Source organism: Vanessa atalanta, chromosome 18 (assembly GCF_905147765.1).
Source record: "Vanessa atalanta chromosome 18, ilVanAtal1.2, whole genome shotgun sequence".
Classification (NCBI taxonomy): domain Eukaryota; kingdom Metazoa; phylum Arthropoda; class Insecta; order Lepidoptera; family Nymphalidae; genus Vanessa; species Vanessa atalanta.
This window is the reverse complement of record NC_061888.1, coordinates 347,819-365,658: the sequence shown is the minus strand read 5'-3', so window position 1 is coordinate 365,658 and position 17,840 is coordinate 347,819. Positions and strand designations below refer to the sequence as shown.

Here is a 17,840-nt window from a genome sequence, read left to right as displayed (position 1 = left end):
TTTTATTTAGCTAAACTTAATTTAACGTTATGTTTTACTATATTTTTGAATAAATTTCGACTAGAACTGAAATGATCATGTTAAGATTGTAGCCAAATAACTGTCGCATCTATTTGAGTATGTATGATTATGAGTTTTTCCATATTATTCACACTGGAAGAGCAGTCGTTTCTTCTAAGTTAAATGACGGTTATTTTTGAAACTTCATTCAGTCTTCCTCTAAATAAATATTAAATTTAAGAAGAACGCTCTTTGTGGGCAAACTAAGTTTATTAATTAGCAATTTGTGTTTAGAAAATTCTTCACTTCGAAAATTCACTATATTTAACGCATCCTGTAAGAAATATTTTCATTTGCTGAATGTTTTTTACACAATTTAATTAAATTAAGCATGTAGCTAATCTGTAGGTATTTAGAATATTGATTAGGCCAACAACACCAATCTATACACAAACACACACACTCACACCACACACACCACACACTCACACATTCATGTTTCCAGTCACAGCGCTTTTCGCAATTTCGCTTATAAAATTTGGTTTACTTTTTCGTTTTTAAATTTATTTTAATACTTTTAATCACTCTGTCATGCATTTAGTGTTACTTTTAATTTTCCATTAGGGGATGGGCTAATTATCCTTAAAACAGGTTAAACAAATAACTCATATAGGATAATAAGTTTCGCTGCTTGTAAAGTGCCAAGCCACATGTAAATAGAGTACTAAGATATAAATAATATCGTACTTAATTTGTCAACGAATATATATAAGCTTTTCTTGTAATATTTGCCGTTTGCATCAATAAATGATTATTATCATTATTATTTTTTTGTTATTACTCGGTCTAGAGCCGGGATTCTCGTCATTCTCACGGCCCGAGTCAAGCCAAGTGGTCAGACACTTTTAAAAACTGAAAGATTTAAAGCAATTCTATCCCGAGTTTTTTTTATGTTTCATTAAAATCTGTTCAGCCGTTTGAAAATTATCATCTCTTTAATAGTTAATGACCGTTGCAACCTGCGATTACACCTGTTTCTCACTTGGCGGTCCCCCGACGCGACGAAGACGCTTGGAAAGTAAAAATAATATATGGTATAAAATATTATTTGTTAGTTTTTAGGGTTAAAATTTTGTGTCGGAGAATCTTAAAATTTTTACATTTATAATATATGTTACACCGATGTAACTGCACCGGTAACTGCGTACCGGTGTAACATTATTATAAATATTTTGTTAAATTCTATTAATATTAAGCCAAAAAAATTATTACAAAGTTAATTTGGATCTTGTGTCGTAAAATCTAAATGAGATAATTTACACGCCACAATATCTTTAAAACGATTATTATTTATTTAATTAATCTATTAAACCCTTCAAAATAGACGAAGATTATTTATGAATAATTTTTACAAAATCATGTCCACGTTATTAAGCCTTGACCGGCGTAACTTATTTATTTCTTCGCATAATTATAATATTTCTCAAAAATCCACAATAAATGCAGTTTATCTTCTTCTTCGAATTCGAAAAAATCCAGGTCGGTACACATGGTCCTTATGTGCGGGATGTAACGAGAAACCTTCGATAGAAGAAATAATATGATGTTTATCAGTGGTGATCTTCTGTATTCATTATGTTGATAAACAAAAAAAAACAACTTAAATCCAAGTAAAGTCAAATTGCACGACGACGCAATAAGTACTGCTGCATTTCATTTCTCGCAGGCGCTTAAAAAAACTTACATCTATTACAACGGACTAAGCAATGGAAACAATTATCAGCAATGTAATATTACTGACGATTCCGTAATTATTTCCAAAATGAATCATTTAGTTTACTATGGAGTTTAGCTTTCTTAATACTTTCAGTCCAGTATTGTGGACGAGTTGACACGAACGTATTACTAAGATTAAGGAGCTATAGTTTTAAGAGTAAATTACACGATTTAAATATTTATCAAGGACGTTGAACGTTTTTTAAAAGGGTTTTTTAAATGTAAAGCTATGTAGTTCGGAATACAAATAGGGTATGTCGAGGAGTAATAAGAAATTCGGCGGTTATTATTTTTCCATATGCTGGGTGTTTAAGGTTTCTGTTAAAATAAAGTTCGAAATAATTACAGTGTTATCTTACAGTCGTACTGCACAACACTGGGCAAATCATTCCTGCTAAGATGTTTCAGAATTTATGTCACTTCTTTCTTTAGTGTATTAATTTTTTTAATCTTTAATTAGTTTTAGTGGTCGCTGCCACACGTGTATCCTATCGGAGAAGTTTATTAAATATCATCAGTAGGAAGGAAGAAACGCTTAAGCGCCAATGGGCACTTTTGGGAAAGTGAGATTTAAAATATAAACATGTAACCACAATTTAAGTATAGTATAAAACTCAATTGTGAGTCGATGTCGAAAACTCTATGTAAACGATTTAATCATTTGTCTAATGAGGGACGCTCTTGTCAGTCAATTATTTCAAAGACTTAATTAAGGCATATTGTACTTTAACGCGGAAGAAATTAGTCCCAATAGCGACGCGACACAATGACTTTATCATTAAACAACCTATAATACGGGGCAATTTTGAATTTCAATAGGGAATATTACAATTTCAATAGTAAAAGGTAAAAGTGCATTGTGTTGGAAACGAGGTACATTCTCGGAATCCGTCGGATGTTGAATGTAGTCACGTCAATTGAATGTCAGAAATATGGATGTGAATATTTCAACCGAAGAATTTTATTAATACCTTTGCAAATGATTCGTTTTTTTGATTGATCTATGGTTGGTGATTTTTTGTTTAGTTAATTAGGCCCATTGGCAAATGTACCACCTGATCGTTAGTGGCTACCATTACCCACAGACATTGGCGCTGTTCAGATTAAACATTCCTTATAACGCCAATATGCCACCCAATATAGGAACTAATTGATGTCCATCGTGATTGTAACAACACTGGCGACGGATTATGGATGATTGCACGATACTCAAACAAGACCTTTTCAGATGTCGATATTGTGTACGACCCTTTTTTGGATGTCTTTGTTGTAAACACGCATAATTAAATATATTACTTTTGTTTATAATACGTTTGTTTCGTCTCACATGATGCAGTTCTATTGGCTGAATTTCAAACATGGCCACCTGCTAACTTCGTAGTTCTGGACTGACATTAAAAAATTCTTAACAACGCTTATTTGAACTGGGATTTGACTACAGTAAATACATTCTTATATCATATTTCCTATAAACAACTAATCCAGCAAAACGGTGAAACATTCCAAATATTCCAGATTGCTTCCAATGCAACGAATGCATTCAGTGACTTCGTACCCACGATGCATAAAATATCAAATAAAACAATACGATACCATAAAAAATAGAAAATAAGTATAAGTCAAACAAAAAATATCCTACATATTGTATACATAAAATACTTAAAGAAAAGTACACTAGAAAACAGCCACACATACTTTTCAAATCACGAACCAGAACTAACACCAAACGAAATTTCACATTTACAATATTTCGAAACGAATGGACACAATACTACCACTCGAGACACAATACATCTTTGGCACATCTCTATATATTACGTACTTACCACTCCGGTGAACGATAATGAATTTTTAGCATTCAGGGCCAAGATACTGATAAGATAAATCTCACACTTCGAAGCACTTCGAGAGACTGAGACAAATAAATATACTTTTGTGTAACATCCGATTTATTGGTTTATATGTATGATCTAATAAGCTGCGAGACCGACAAGAATTAAAGGTATATTGAAATAAAACGAGACTCATGTACGGGAAATAAAATAATAAATTGCTCCACTCCAGTCCACAACATTCTAACACACGAGATTTGATGAAAATCGTAATTCATCAGAGCGCGAACACATATCATCGGCACGCGATTGATGTTTTGCAGTCAAAACGTGATAACAACGCACTAATACCTTATTGAACGAGCTGACGGCTTACAGGGCCAGCGATATTGATAAAGTATAAGCCTTCACAAAACCAACCAACGAGATAAGTGAGATAGAAACAACGATTCAATAAAGTAACAAAAACATACAAACAAAATAGACTTGGATATATCTTCCAAAGGAATCAGAATTTCGAAGTTAATGATGGCGACGTATGGAATGATTTTCATAATTTTAATGTGGTTTTTGACACGAATCACTGCTCAGGACGTGATAAACATAGCTCAGGGGAAGATCCGCGGCGTCCTTAGAGACGGGTTCGTTTCTTATCAAGGTATTCCGTACGGCTCGATAAGTGGAGTCAACGGAAGATTTAAGGTAAGTTGAGAATTTCCCTGTGTTTAAAATTTAAATTTTAAAAATAACTTGAACATCATATGGGTAATTGCAACCGAATCTAATACTATCGAGGTACTTTCCCTGTTGAGTTACGAGTCCTATGCTGGCAGAGTCTTTAGCGGCGGTTGTGGCATCTTGGCAATATTTCACGAATTAATGTTGCGACAGATTCGATTTTGCTATGTATATAATATTCAAGTATGTAAAAAATAATTCATTTTCAATTATTAAAACTAAGAAAGGATTATAATAATAATAATATGTAATAAATATTAAAATGGACGGAAAGTTAATTAAATGCTCCAGATGGAAAATTGCACCCACCTAGCTGGAAATAGGCTTGATATAGAGCTCGCGGCATATACACTCGTTTCATTATAGCATGCTGGACTCGCGCCTACGTGGACAAACGTCAGAGAATCGAACGAGATACAATGCTACTCAAGTTCACCAGTCGAGGATTGTTTACATTTAGACGTCCACGTTCCGCATGGGTCGAATCTGCCGGTCTTGGCCTGGGTAACTGGAGGTAGTGGTCGGTATAACCCCACGTTGCTGGTGAAGCAAGGAATTGTCATAGTGACTATCAGGCACAGGTATGAAGATATTCATCTTCATCATCAACTTAATAAACGGGTTTATTATTTCAAAATGTACTCGATGATATGCGAAAACCTGTTTTATTTATCGTTTGGTTGGAATAAGTTTATATCTCACTTGATCCAAAAAATAATAATTATACCATTTTGTAACTACCGACACTGTCCAATACAACTGCAATAAATAAATTAATTGAATATTTAAGAACGTTAAAATAAAAATCGATATACGCGAACATAATACAGAAATGCACCAATCTTCCTTTACCTGCCTCTCCCAAAGTTCCAAATTAATCGGATAGATTAATTATACGCGAACTAATCAAAGTCGAAATATACTTTATTCAAGTAGGCTTTTACAAGCACCTTTGAATCGTCATTATAGAAGGCGAATAAAATTAAGGATTAACTTTTAAACTATAAATGAATCATTTATTGGCAGGTTGGGACCAGTAGGCTTTTTATGTTTAAGCGAAGATAAAGTCTCAGGCAATGCAGGTTTAAAGGACGTGGTACTAGCTTTACGATGGGTTAGAGACAACATTATCGCTTTTCATGGAAACCCAAATAAAGTTATAGTAGCTGGACAAAGCTTTGGAGCTGCTTTAGTAGAATCCTTGATGCTGACACCAATGGCTTCCGGGTTATTCCATGGGGCTATTCTACAAAGTGGAACAGTTTTAGCCCCTTGGGCCTTTAACTATGATGCCGAAAATAGAGCGAAATTCTTAAAAATGAATTTTGACGAAAGTAAAGACATGCACTTTTTAAACAAAGTTGGGATTGCAGATTTAGCAGAAAAAGCTGAAGATCTCGAGGTTCCCTACTTGCCGTTTGGTATCTGCATAGAAAAACCGTTAAAAAGTGAAGAAAGATTATTATCTCAGTCGCCTTTTGACATTATGTCGACTGGAAACATGTCTAAAGTCCCGATGATAGTGGGGTACACTAATAATGAAGCGTATGTATTTGCTTCAATGCTGAAAAGCTCAAAAGCTTTAACGAGAATGTCTAAGGGAATGGAATTCTTGCTTCCGAGTGAATTACAAACAAACAAAAGAGATGTACCACAACTAGCTAACAAAGTCCATGATATGTACTTCGACGGGAACATGACGATGGCATCGCTGTTAGCTTACCACAGGTAGCTTACCACTTATATAATTAAATAGCTAATTAGAAACTCCCTTCTGATACAAATATGCTGACTATTAAGATCAAACTCTTTTACAGAGACGCCTACTTCTTAGGTCATATTCACAGGAGCGTACGCCTTCACGCTTCTTTTAGCGACTCTGTGTATTACTATCAGTTCTCCTACTTGGGGAATGTGGGTGTGGAAGGAGAACCAGGCGTGATGAAGACAGGCGCAGCGCACTCGGATGAATTGGCATACTTGTTCCCAGCGAAGGGTGAGAAATTAGATGATGAAGATGGAATAGTACAAGAGAATATTATACGACTTTGGACAAATTTCGTGAAGCATTTGTAAGTTTCGACAAGTAATTACATAAACTGTAAACTGTGTAGTGGTGTGATTTCAAAACGGGAGACCACGGGGTTTTGATCCCAACGCTGATTTTCAGCGGCACCGAGTACTAAGTATTGTTGTGTTCTTGTTTAAGGAATGAGAATACAACTGTTCCCAAGGTTGGTGGCGCATTTCTTACAGCTACCTGATGTTGGTGGTGGCCTATTCGTCAGTTCACCTACGAATACCGAAAAAAAATTGTTTTCATTAAGATGTAAACGACCATGGTTAATATAAACAAAGTATTTCGTTCCCAGGAATCCAACGCCGGAAAGTGAACATTTCCTGTGGGAGCCCGTAAATCCTCATGATGTTCGGATCTTGGATATTAACGTGGATTTAAACATGATAGAATTTCCTTATAAAAGGAAAACGCAGATGTGGAAAGATATTTATGAGAAATATTACTTCGAAAACAGAAGGAACACCGCTCAGTAATCTTATAAACATGTTTTATATTATATTTAAATAAAAGATATATTCTTTCTTGTTTTTGTAATACTATTTTTTAAGTAATAATTAATAATAAATAAATAAATAAAACGACAAACAAATATATATAATCAGTTGAAAAGAAGAAAAGTAGCTATGATCTATATCATGAACCTGAGTTGGTGCTATCAAGAGTATCAAGAGCCGAGATGGCCTAGTGCTTAGAACGCGTGCATCTTAACCGATGATTTCGGGTTCAAACCCAGGCAGGCATCACTGAATTTTCATGTGCTTAATTTGTGTTTATAATTCATCTCGTGCTCGGCGGTGAAGGAAAACATCGTGAGGAAACCTGCATGTGTCTAATTTCAATGAAATTCTGCCACATGTGTATTTCGCCAACCCGCATTGGAGCAGCGTGGTGGAATATGCTCCAAACCTTCTCCTCAAAGGGAGAGGAGTCTTTAGCCCAGCAGTGGGAAAATTTACAGGCTGCTAATGAGTTGGTGCTGACCCCGTAGTGCAACGGACTGGCAAATGGCTGGCTTGTAAAAGCATAATGCAGGTATAATGTTAAAAATTAAATACTCACCAGGCAAGTGACTGTTGAGGGTAGGCAGATATTCTTTATTCACATTTTTTAAACGAATAGCCAATAATGTGATCTTAGACGAACTCACCTGTAACAAAAATATATATTGTTTAAATCAGTTCACAACATCTTGACAGTTTCAATGCGGATATCCGCCGGATATCCTTCGCTATGATTTGTTTACTGTATGTTATATTTCACACAATAATTAGGTTTATTTTTCATATACAGTCGATATAAGTTAAAATAAAACATATGATAATGATCAGATAGTATTTGGTATAAAATAAATATATTGATGGAGTAGCTCCAATATTCAAAAAATATATATTCGATATAATGCGGTATATCCACCATTGAAGCAAAGTAAGGTAACCTCAAAAAAACCTTTTTCACAAAAGAAGCGGAGATATTTACCCGTGTTACAGTTACTGGCCCTCATGCTTTATTTTATATTTTTCTAAAAGTATTAAAAGTTTCAGTAATTTTTGGTATAAGCATCAAAAATATAATTATATCACAACAGTCCCTCAAACAGCAAAATTTAGTACTGTTGTGTTCCATTTTGAAAATTGATTGAGCTAGTGTAGCCACGTGTACAAGGGACGTTACATTTTAGCACAATGAAGGAATGGTTAATATTTGTTACAATCTCCCAATATCTAAAAGCGATGGAAAAAATAAAAACTTCAATAAAAACCAAATCCCTTAAAAATGCAAGTAGCAAATATTCGCTTAAATTTAATTGCTAACATTACATTTATTGCTTGTCGAATTAAAATGTACAACCAGTACGGAAAAGTTAACACCCTAACCTGAGAAAAAACTCAGTGGTATAAAAAATACCTCTGATGATTCTCTGTAAGTCTATTTATATAAAAATTATTTTGTATGTTTTCATTTCGTTATAACAACGAAAAACCTAAACATACAAAAAGCTGTTTTTATCGCTGCTGCAAGTGGTGTGATAATAATTGATAAAGGTGCTCATATAGATAATAAATTAAGCTTGTACCGTCGTGAGGAAAAGTCGTAACAGATTTAACGAGTAAGGTTTTATGCTTTAGGGTTACAACAATCAAGAATCAAAGTGTACGAATTGCGCAATTATGGTCGACCTAAAGTTAGATCGAGACATTCGCACATATGAAAGAAAAATAATTGAGTTGGTTGTAGGGCTTTGTGCAAGTCCGTCTGGGTACAACCAACTCATCAGATATTTTACCTCCAAACAGTAATAAAATAAATAAAATTAAGTGTAACTGCAGATACGAGAGACATATTATCTTAGTTTCTAGGGTTAGTGATTGACGATTAAGGTATGGTTAATATATCTTACATTTAACTTATATCGTCATCGCCCCCCTCCTGCCCTGCACACGCGGGCGATTCCACGGTTGGTAGCTAGCCGACTATGAATAATTATAACGATACAATATGGCTTCTCATATCCTAAGACACCCACTACCCACAATATAGGCATATCCACAAAGGCATTCACTTTTGTTCACCTTTTGAGCAGCCACTCGAGACTAATACCTCGCTGGTCAACTAAATTTGTATGTAATGAATACACCGTTACAAAAAAAAACGCTATTTACATTTTAAAACGTGCCAGGATCATTGTTTCGTTTGATCTTACAGGATACGGACAGACAAAGCAAAGTGCTGACTGGAAAATCAAAAAATCAGCAAGATTTTCTTACAAATTTAGTACTCGATAAAAACAAATACTCAGCCAAAATCCAGTTGGAAACCTTTGACAAAGAGAACTAATTAAGCTTACCGACGAATCTTGGCTATAAAACCAGCGTTGATTTTGGTAAACTATTATTTATTGCATAACACTAAAGCGGAACGTCTAGAGTCATAAACTATAATGGCGATAAAAGCATCGGTTCGTGGAGTTTCGCTACGGTTTTTTAGGTTCGATCCAAAGAACGACTTGCAAGGCGAAGTAACCGTTTACACCTTTGATCATATGCGCATTGATCTATGCGAGATTGACTAAACAATCTAAGTAATTCGATTCGGAATTTCACGTAACACAACTTATAAATAATTATCCCCAGAATTATAAAGTCTTAAACGTCGTCTGTTTGTACGAGTTGGAGTAAAAATGAATGTGCGAACAGTCGCTTGTATGTACACGAATACTCGTCGAACTTTCCTGCGAACGAGACGAAAGTCACGCGTGTGTAAATCTGTTATGACCAATTAAGGAAACGTTCGCAGCTTCGATAACAAACTATTGTTGCTCCGTTGTTATCTAATTGTTTCCGTTTTACTCTGCGACTTGTAGCGTAATAGTAAGATGATTGTGAAACAATATATGAGATGACGTCAAGATACAGATTATCTTGATCTTTAACATTGACAGATAAGACCATCTGATCACGTTCACATTCAATAACTAGCATCTTACGAACTTATAAGAATATGACGCGGAATAGTGATATTTGTTTTGACTTGACGCATTGCCCGAAAACCTTTCACACCGGACAGGTAAAATATGTAAACAGCTCGACAAGTTCTCCTCTGGAAAGCATTGTCGGTGGTATAGTGACTATCTCTTATGGCTGCAGATCCGATGGTCTCGGGTTTTAAGCTGGTCGCCACGGGATGGCTTCGGACAGGACATTATTGTTATATAATGAAGAAGAGAATAATTGCTTTGGTGTATTTAAAAGCTCTGAACCACCGTAAGTGTGTACACCTAAGTGGTTTTTAATGACATTAAAGTATAATCACTATTTAAAGAGAGTGCGCAGTCACTCCTCAATCCATTACGGCAATCTTCCTCGTGACGTTGATACAACATTAAATAATGTATGCTTCTGTTAATTGCTTTTAAAAGCCAATTATAGTATATACATACATATTGATTTCAATCGCATGTAAGCGTGCTTTAGTTCATGTGAATGATTGCTTACTTTAAAGTAAAAGATTTATGAAATGCCAAAAAATCTGTATTCTCAAAACTTTGGAAGTGAAATATGTACAATTCAATTCTTAGTTTAACGGATTTTAGTGTGATATATGTTTAATGATTATGACGTCTAAGCAAAAGTGTGTTTATAGAATAGGACAGATTTTTTCAAATTTTGGCTGGAATCTAAACTATTACATATCGATATCATCTGGAAATAAAAAAGTTTGTTAAATGACGATTCGAAAGAGCGTTTCATTTTGATTTTGTAGCCCATTTCAATGTTTTTTGGATGTACGCTCACCGTTCCAAGAATACGCGAAGATATTACGTGGAAATTATTACACCCTATTCAACGCCGAAGAAGAAAACAAAAAAACAAACTGTACGTGTACATGTCAATGCGATTTGTTAATAGCTTTGAGATATTATGCAATACAAACAGTTCTTGATTAATAGTTCTGTAACAAATTTAATTTTACTTCCAAAGTTCTGCTAACAACTTTACCGAAATTCAAAACGCCAGTTTTTCGGGAATGGGTAACACGAATCATAGATTATTCTAGATCTCGACCGTCGAACTTATTTATTTGTCTTAATACCTCTTGGTTGGAATAGATAATAATATCACCTAAAAAGTTGACGTAGATCTATTTATAACGTTCATTTGTCACACATTTATTAAACATTAGGGAACTCCTAATTATACTTGGAGTACGTCAGTAGAGTAATTATAACACTGTAAACGACTATTTCACAGCAAAGGGGTTTAATTAGAAATCGTTGGACCGTTCTCGATGAAATGGACGCAATTAAATCTATAATAATTGTTACTACGGCATAATTGAATGGAAGCTATGCAGCGGCGTTTTAATAACAAAAATGTATTACAATTCTCGGTGCTATACTTAATGTACTACGATTATATATGTTTATTAATTTAAGAATAAATATTGAACAAAACAACGTGTATTAAAGGTACTTATTGCTCTGAGGACTGATGGCGATTCTCCAGTCAACCTTCAGGCTAATCAGAAATACGTGAAGGTACTATATGATAACATATTATGTGATATTTCTGTGACATGTTCCATAACAGTTTACAATATTGTTATTAATATTAAAACTGGTTGCATCCATCCTCGGTGAAGGGAACCGTATTTTTTTAGACATCCTGAGTATATACTGATTAATAAATATCAATGTGATTAACGTAATTATAATAATAATTACATTACAATATAAATTAGTACATTATGTTAATAAGCATAATTTATACAATTAAGTCTACTAATGTGTACATTTTATATTTGCGTATTTCAGGTTTTTTTTTTTTAATAGTTAGGCAGACTAGCACATTAACTACCTGGTGGAAGAGCTTGTTTTTTATCTCATTTTAGCTCATTCCAGTAAAATTTTAATATATTTATTTCTGAATATATATATAAGCAATAATGTTCCTAATTATACTAGAGGTGATCGATCTTGTATCACTTTTAGCTTCGAGTGTACCACTCTTTATTAAAAGCAGTTTTCGGTCCAATATAAGGCTGAGGGTTCGTCACCATGACACATATATAAAAATCTAATATAATTCAGAAAATCAGAAACAAAAAATGTGGGCATTCATATTTTTCGTCACGATCGGCGCTTCTTGCATTGAAATCGATTTAATTGATAAAAGTGCAGGAGTAGTTAAGAATATATCCAACGTAACTAATGCCACGAGGTCGAATACTAAGAATGCTAGTCCTATACGAGCCCAAAGGATTGAGGAAGTCACTGAAATTCTCGTCGAAACTGAATACGGGCTGGTGCGCGGATTTAAAGATGACAATGAAATCGTAGGATTTTTTGATATACCATACGGCAGTTTTAGTGAAGAAAAACCATTCGAGGTAATCGCTTATTATGCCATTTTTATATTATTTATTTTAATTAAACTGCTGATCTTATTTAATTTAATTTTTAGGCACCGTCTGCGACTAACAGTTGGAGTACTGTTCTCGAAAACACTGAGCATAAATCCAAATGTCCTCAAATTGATTCAGAAAACAACTACACTGGAAGTAGCAATTGTCTCACGTTAAGCATTTTTCTACAAAGAAATACTGAAAACGCCGATGTTCTTTTCCACATTCACGATGGCTCATCGAATACGGGTAGTGGAAATCCCTTAGAATATCGCCCAAGACACCTGGTTCCTAAAGGAATAATTTTAGTTCTGCCAAACTATAGAATTGGACCGTTGGGATTTTTGTGTTTACAAAACGAAACTGCACCTGGAAATGCTGGCCTTAAAGATTTGAATCTAGCTCTTCAATGGACAAAGAAGAATATTAAAGCCTTTGGAGGTAACGATTCCAACATTGTAATAAGCGGATCCGGTGGTGGAGGAGCGCTGGTCGAATATTTAATTTTATCGAATCAGTCAAGGGCTTTGATTTCGAAAGCAATTACAGAAAGTGGGTTTGCTTTGTCTCCGTGGGCCTTAGACCGTAATCCGTTAGAAACAGCGAAAAGTTTAATACAGAATATAGATGAAAGTGAAAAGAATGTTGAGTCAGAAAACAGTTTTAATATTTTCGATACGATAAATTTAGAAACATTAATGAGAGCTGCTCGGGGTCTACTATTAAAGCCATGTATTGAAAACGATACCGGTTTGATCACAGAAACACCGTGGAATACTTTAAATAACGAAATGTTGAAAATATCAATAATGACAGGATCAGCAAATCAAGCCGCTATGGATATGGCACTAGCCCACACTGAAGAAAGTTTGTCTCAGTTAAACAAAGATTTCTCTCAGTTACTACCAAGTGATCTTAAATTTGATAATATTGAGGAAAAAAACCGAATCGGGGGACAAGTACGATCAGAATACTTTGGAGAGAATAATATCACAATGAACGATATGGAAACGCTTTCACAGTGCTTCACCGATAGCCAGTATTTGTATCCTGCTATAAGAGGAGCGAGGTTGCTAGTAAAAGGAGGAGCTCAAGTTTATTTTTATGAGTTTTCTTACGGAACTCACAATGACGTTAAGGGATCTGCAAAAGGCGATTCTCTAAATTATGTATTCAGCAAAGATGAAGAAGAAACCACAATATCGAATGTAATGTTGGATCTATGGGTCAGTTTTATCAAATCTGGGTAAGAACGAAGCGACATATGTATATCGGAATTTACAGCACGATTGAAATAAGTTAAATTTTAATTTATATTTATTGATATTTTTTAAGGAAACCAACAACCGACAAAATTGAATGGAATCATTTGGAGGCTGTCAAAGAAACTGAGGAAGTCTGGCTGTCAATTGGGGATACAGTGGTCGTGGAGAAAGGGTATCATCATACACGATTAAAACACTGGGACGACATATACAAAAAGTACTTTGTCGAGCACAATATAGCAATTAAATTAAATTCTGCGATTTACACAACAATTCTCGGCTCTATACTTTTGACGGATATAAGTAACTTTTTGAATTTTTAAAACCTATTAAATTACCACTTATTATTAATTACTTAAACATCACAATTAATTAAATTAACTTTTCATAATATATATGTTATATGCGATGTACTTGGCTTCTCTTAGTTTATAAGTGGTATATTAAACAATATTCCAAAGCACAATATTTTGTTTTATATTTAGATTATATTGCCCTTTACGGCGTGATTTAAATCGACACTAAATGGATGTTTTGGACAGTTTAATGGCTTGTTATGATAATAACATTCACATAGGTGACATAATTGTTATTGTATCCATTAGTGAATACACTGTAGCAGAATAAGGACTCACCGATAATTCAGGAAGTATCACAAAACCACAAGCTCACTTAAAACATTGACACTTTTGTTTGTGTTAGTATGATGTAATGGTCTGAACGTCATCCGATGGTCGAGTAGCTCGAGGCATGATTAGTAAAGTGCTCATAGTCCACCTGTTGGCGTGCGGGGTTGTCGGTCGCACTCCACCAAACCCACTGGCGCGGTACAGGGACGTGATGACGACACAGGGCATAGTGCGGGGGTACTATGCACCCCACCCACCGCACTACACCTACCTCGGCATACCCTACGCCCGCCCGCCCACGCGTTACGACAGGTTTAAGGTCAGTTGTTTCGTTGACGATACACGCAAATCTAATTTGCGGAGCTGTTAGATTGTATCAGTTGCGTAAGTTAATTGGGAAGTAATGTCTACGCGATTAATCAGATAATAATAATGTTTAATTAATTAAAAACCTACAAGATTACAGAAAAATTGTCCGAGAAGACTTCCAAATAATCTCATGAATGAAATATAATATTTTTGATTCAATGTGAATGTATATTCCTTACTTGTACCGGTTCTACGATTATATCCATGTTCAGAAAACCGTAAATCATACAATACTATTTTTAACTCGAAAGGCTATTTCCGGCAAAGGTTTACGATAACATACGCAATATGTCGCTAACGTGACACGAAATGGGATCGATAGCTAATTGATGTGGAAATCTTGGCACGGAGAATCATCCAGATTAACGTTAAACGAATTCAACGTACGAGTTAGCCACAATATAATTGTTATTATGGATGAAAACTTAATGTATTCTGTAATAATATTATTTATTGAATTACCAATTTCATGTACTCTTTGTATCTAGATAAAATATACTTTTATATGGAAACTATATAAAATAATAAATAAACTCCCTAGCTCTAATATGTGTTGTAAAACTGACTTTTACAAATTATTTTTTTCTTATTTTAAAGGGCATATAACTATATTATTTGATACAGAATTTTATATATTATATACACTCAACTACGAAGTAGGTAAATATATATATAAATATACATAGAGGGAGCAGTCAGGTGAGTTTATCTAAAAAAATATATATATTGGAGACAATGTTTTGTAAATGCACAGATATGTATATATGCACGTGTTGTGATGTAAACAAAATTCTCAGGCACCGAAGCCAACATTACCATGGAGTGGTATATTTGAAGCCACGCACCGAGTCAAGTGCCCCCAACCAGACGGCTCCGGAGACGAGAACTGCCTGGTGGTGAATGTATTCACGCCAGAGAACGCTACATTACTTCCTGTCATTGTGCACTTTCATGATGGTGTTTTCCAAAAAGGGTACGTCTTAAGTAAACTATACAAACAAGTAAAATGCGTTAGAAATATAAATTTTTTGTAATTTATTTTTTAAAGTTTTCATCCTATTTTTATGTCATAGATAGGCGGTCTGACAAATGGGTCACCTGATGCTAAGTGATCACGACTGCCCGTACCTTGGCGCCATAAGCGAATTTAATTATTTATTACATCGCCAATACACTACCAACCTTGGGAACTAAGTTGTTATGTCCCTTGTAGTGACATTGACACTCGCCCTTTAACGAAATTAGTGAAAAACATTGTCGTGATTATTTTACAACAAATGAAACGAAGTATGTGTTAAAGAAGATACCAATATATTTTATTTTATAAATGTCGAACGAGCCTATAAATTTATTTATTTCAATTGTTAACTAATTATTCAAAGATCATAATTGTTATTAATAGAATAAGTAATGAGACCGTAGTAGTAAGTATACGGAAACTTTGCTAAAGCGATCTTCGATCGGCTCGAAATGAGATGATGGAGATGTAACCAGGATAGTCAAATTCAATGAATTCATTATCTCTTACAGGATTAAAAGCACGTTTCTATTTTATTCGTCTAGACGAATAACTCTAGAGTTATGAGTCTAAATGTCGAAGTTGATACAACACTGGGATTTTAACATAAAGACGGATTCAAATCCGGACAAGCACTACTAATTCTTCAGGTTTATAATTCGAATCATGATAGGCTGAGAAGAAAAACTCTGTATGTAGAATATCAACCGAAGGCCACACGAGTTTCCAGCGGCTCGCACTGAAGCAGCGAGGTGTAAGAACCAACAATATTTGCCTTAAGGGCCTCTTTCGTTAGAATACAATTTTAAAAAAAGCAATTTATTTTCAGATGGGGTTCTTTCAAAGTTCCTTTAAAATTACTTGAACGAAGTTTTGTATTTGTGAGTTTTAATTTTCGACTCGGAATTCTTGGATTTTTATGTCTGAGAACTGAGGCTGCTCCCGGAAACGCCGGTTTGAAAGACCAAGTAGCGGCATTATATTGGGTCCAAAGAAACATCGCGAAATTTGGGGGTAATCCGTTGGATGTCACTGTTTACGGAACAGGGACGGGCGCTGCCTCTATTGAAATACTTTTGCTGTCTGGTTCAACAACTGACCTCTTCCAAAAGGCTATAATAGAATCAGGATCAGTTTTATCACCGACTACAATAAAACATGACCCGATCACAGACGTAATTAATTTGGCAACAAGTTTGGGAATTCAAAATGCTGGTGTGGACACCTTCGAAGACATATATCAGCTTCCTGTGAAGAAACTCGTGAATTCTTCTACCATTTTCTTACCTTGCGTGGAAAAAGAATTACGTTTATCTCACAGCATAATAGATAAAGATCCCAGAGATGTATTACGAAGTAAGCTTTATCAGCACATTCCAATGATGATTGTCTATACAAATGCTGAAGAAGTGACAATAATAACTGGTGATGATGAAAGATTTCAGACTATACCTGAAGACTTTCAGGATCTACTTCCACATGATTTAGTTTTTGAAGACGAGGGCACGAAGCGCAAAGTTGCAAAACTTGTCAAAGACTTCTATTTTGCAGAATTAGAATTAACAGAAAGTATTATTCATAGCTACGTGGACTTCATTAACGATGTCTTCGTAGAATATCCTGTAGTTAAATGGGCTGCAAACTATGCCAGTAATGGTAATCCAGTTTACTTGATGAATTTCGCGTACAAAGGAAACATTAGTAGAAACAAGAAAATAAATATTGCCGGTGCTAGTCCCGGAGACATATTTTTGTACTTTAGTCATAATGATTTTAAAGAAGATTATGATGAAGTTATAACGGAGAGACTCGTCACACTGTGGACAAATTTTATTAAACTCGGGTGAGCTGGTATTTAGTATGCAATTATTTAACTCTGCATTATTATTTACATTATATTAATAATGGAAGATTCAGTTTAAAAGCATAGTTTTTGTTATTCCAATCGGGCAAATAGGTACATAATGGTAAATGGTCACCATCACCTATAGACATGGCTCTGCAAAAAATGTTACATTATTAATAAACCACCATTCTTGGTAGCTAAATGTTATGTCATTGCATTGTGCCTGTAGTTGCACTGGTACCACATCCTTCAAATTAAAACACGATACTAAATAGAGCTATTTGGTGATATAATATCTGATAAATGGGTGATACCTACCCTGACAAGCTTACACAAATATCAACAAAGTAAATGATTTCATTTGTAAAACAAAAATTTGTTTTGGT

General features: G+C 34.7%; 3 protein-coding genes across 4 annotated transcripts in view; 2 read left to right on the top strand and 1 right to left on the bottom strand.

The window, feature by feature from the left end:
- LOC125071017 (serine/threonine-protein kinase D1) overlaps nucleotides 1-17,840 on the bottom strand; it is an 87,420-nt gene that overhangs the window by 68,241 nt on the left and 1,339 nt on the right. The gene's annotated exons all lie outside the window — the stretch shown is intronic.
- Nucleotides 4,137-13,915, top strand: LOC125071092. Its single transcript, XM_047681184.1, has 8 exons — nucleotides 4,137-4,310; nucleotides 4,713-4,927; nucleotides 5,373-6,074; nucleotides 6,164-6,418; nucleotides 6,719-6,895; nucleotides 12,144-12,312; nucleotides 12,387-13,573; nucleotides 13,663-13,915. Exons 1-8 carry the CDS (start codon nucleotides 4,137-4,139, stop codon nucleotides 13,913-13,915), a joined length of 3,132 nt encoding a protein of 1,043 aa, XP_047537140.1.
- LOC125071091 (esterase FE4-like) lies at nucleotides 14,343-17,455 on the top strand. Its single transcript, XM_047681183.1, has 3 exons — nucleotides 14,343-14,540; nucleotides 15,388-15,563; nucleotides 16,438-17,455. The coding sequence occupies exons 1-3, from the start codon at nucleotides 14,343-14,345 to the stop codon at nucleotides 17,453-17,455; spliced, it is 1,392 nt and encodes a 463-aa protein (XP_047537139.1).

Bases quoted from the DNA above. Each gene is read 5' to 3' on its own strand.
- LOC125071092 (XM_047681184.1), top strand. From the start codon at position 4,137: ATGGCGACGTATGGAATGATTTTCATAATTTTAATGTGGTTTTTGACA. The intron at 4,928-5,372 runs GTATGAAGATAT...ATTTATTGGCAG, and splicing joins ATAGTGACTATCAGGCACAG to GTTGGGACCAGTAGGCTTTT. The intron at 6,419-6,718 runs GTAAGTTTCGAC...TTTCGTTCCCAG, and splicing joins ACAAATTTCGTGAAGCATTT to GAATCCAACGCCGGAAAGTG.
- LOC125071091 (XM_047681183.1), top strand. From the start codon at position 14,343: ATGATTAGTAAAGTGCTCATAGTCCACCTGTTGGCGTGCGGGGTTGTC. The intron at 14,541-15,387 runs GTCAGTTGTTTC...CAAAATTCTCAG, and splicing joins CGCGTTACGACAGGTTTAAG to GCACCGAAGCCAACATTACC. The intron at 15,564-16,437 runs GTACGTCTTAAG...ATTTATTTTCAG, and splicing joins GATGGTGTTTTCCAAAAAGG to ATGGGGTTCTTTCAAAGTTC.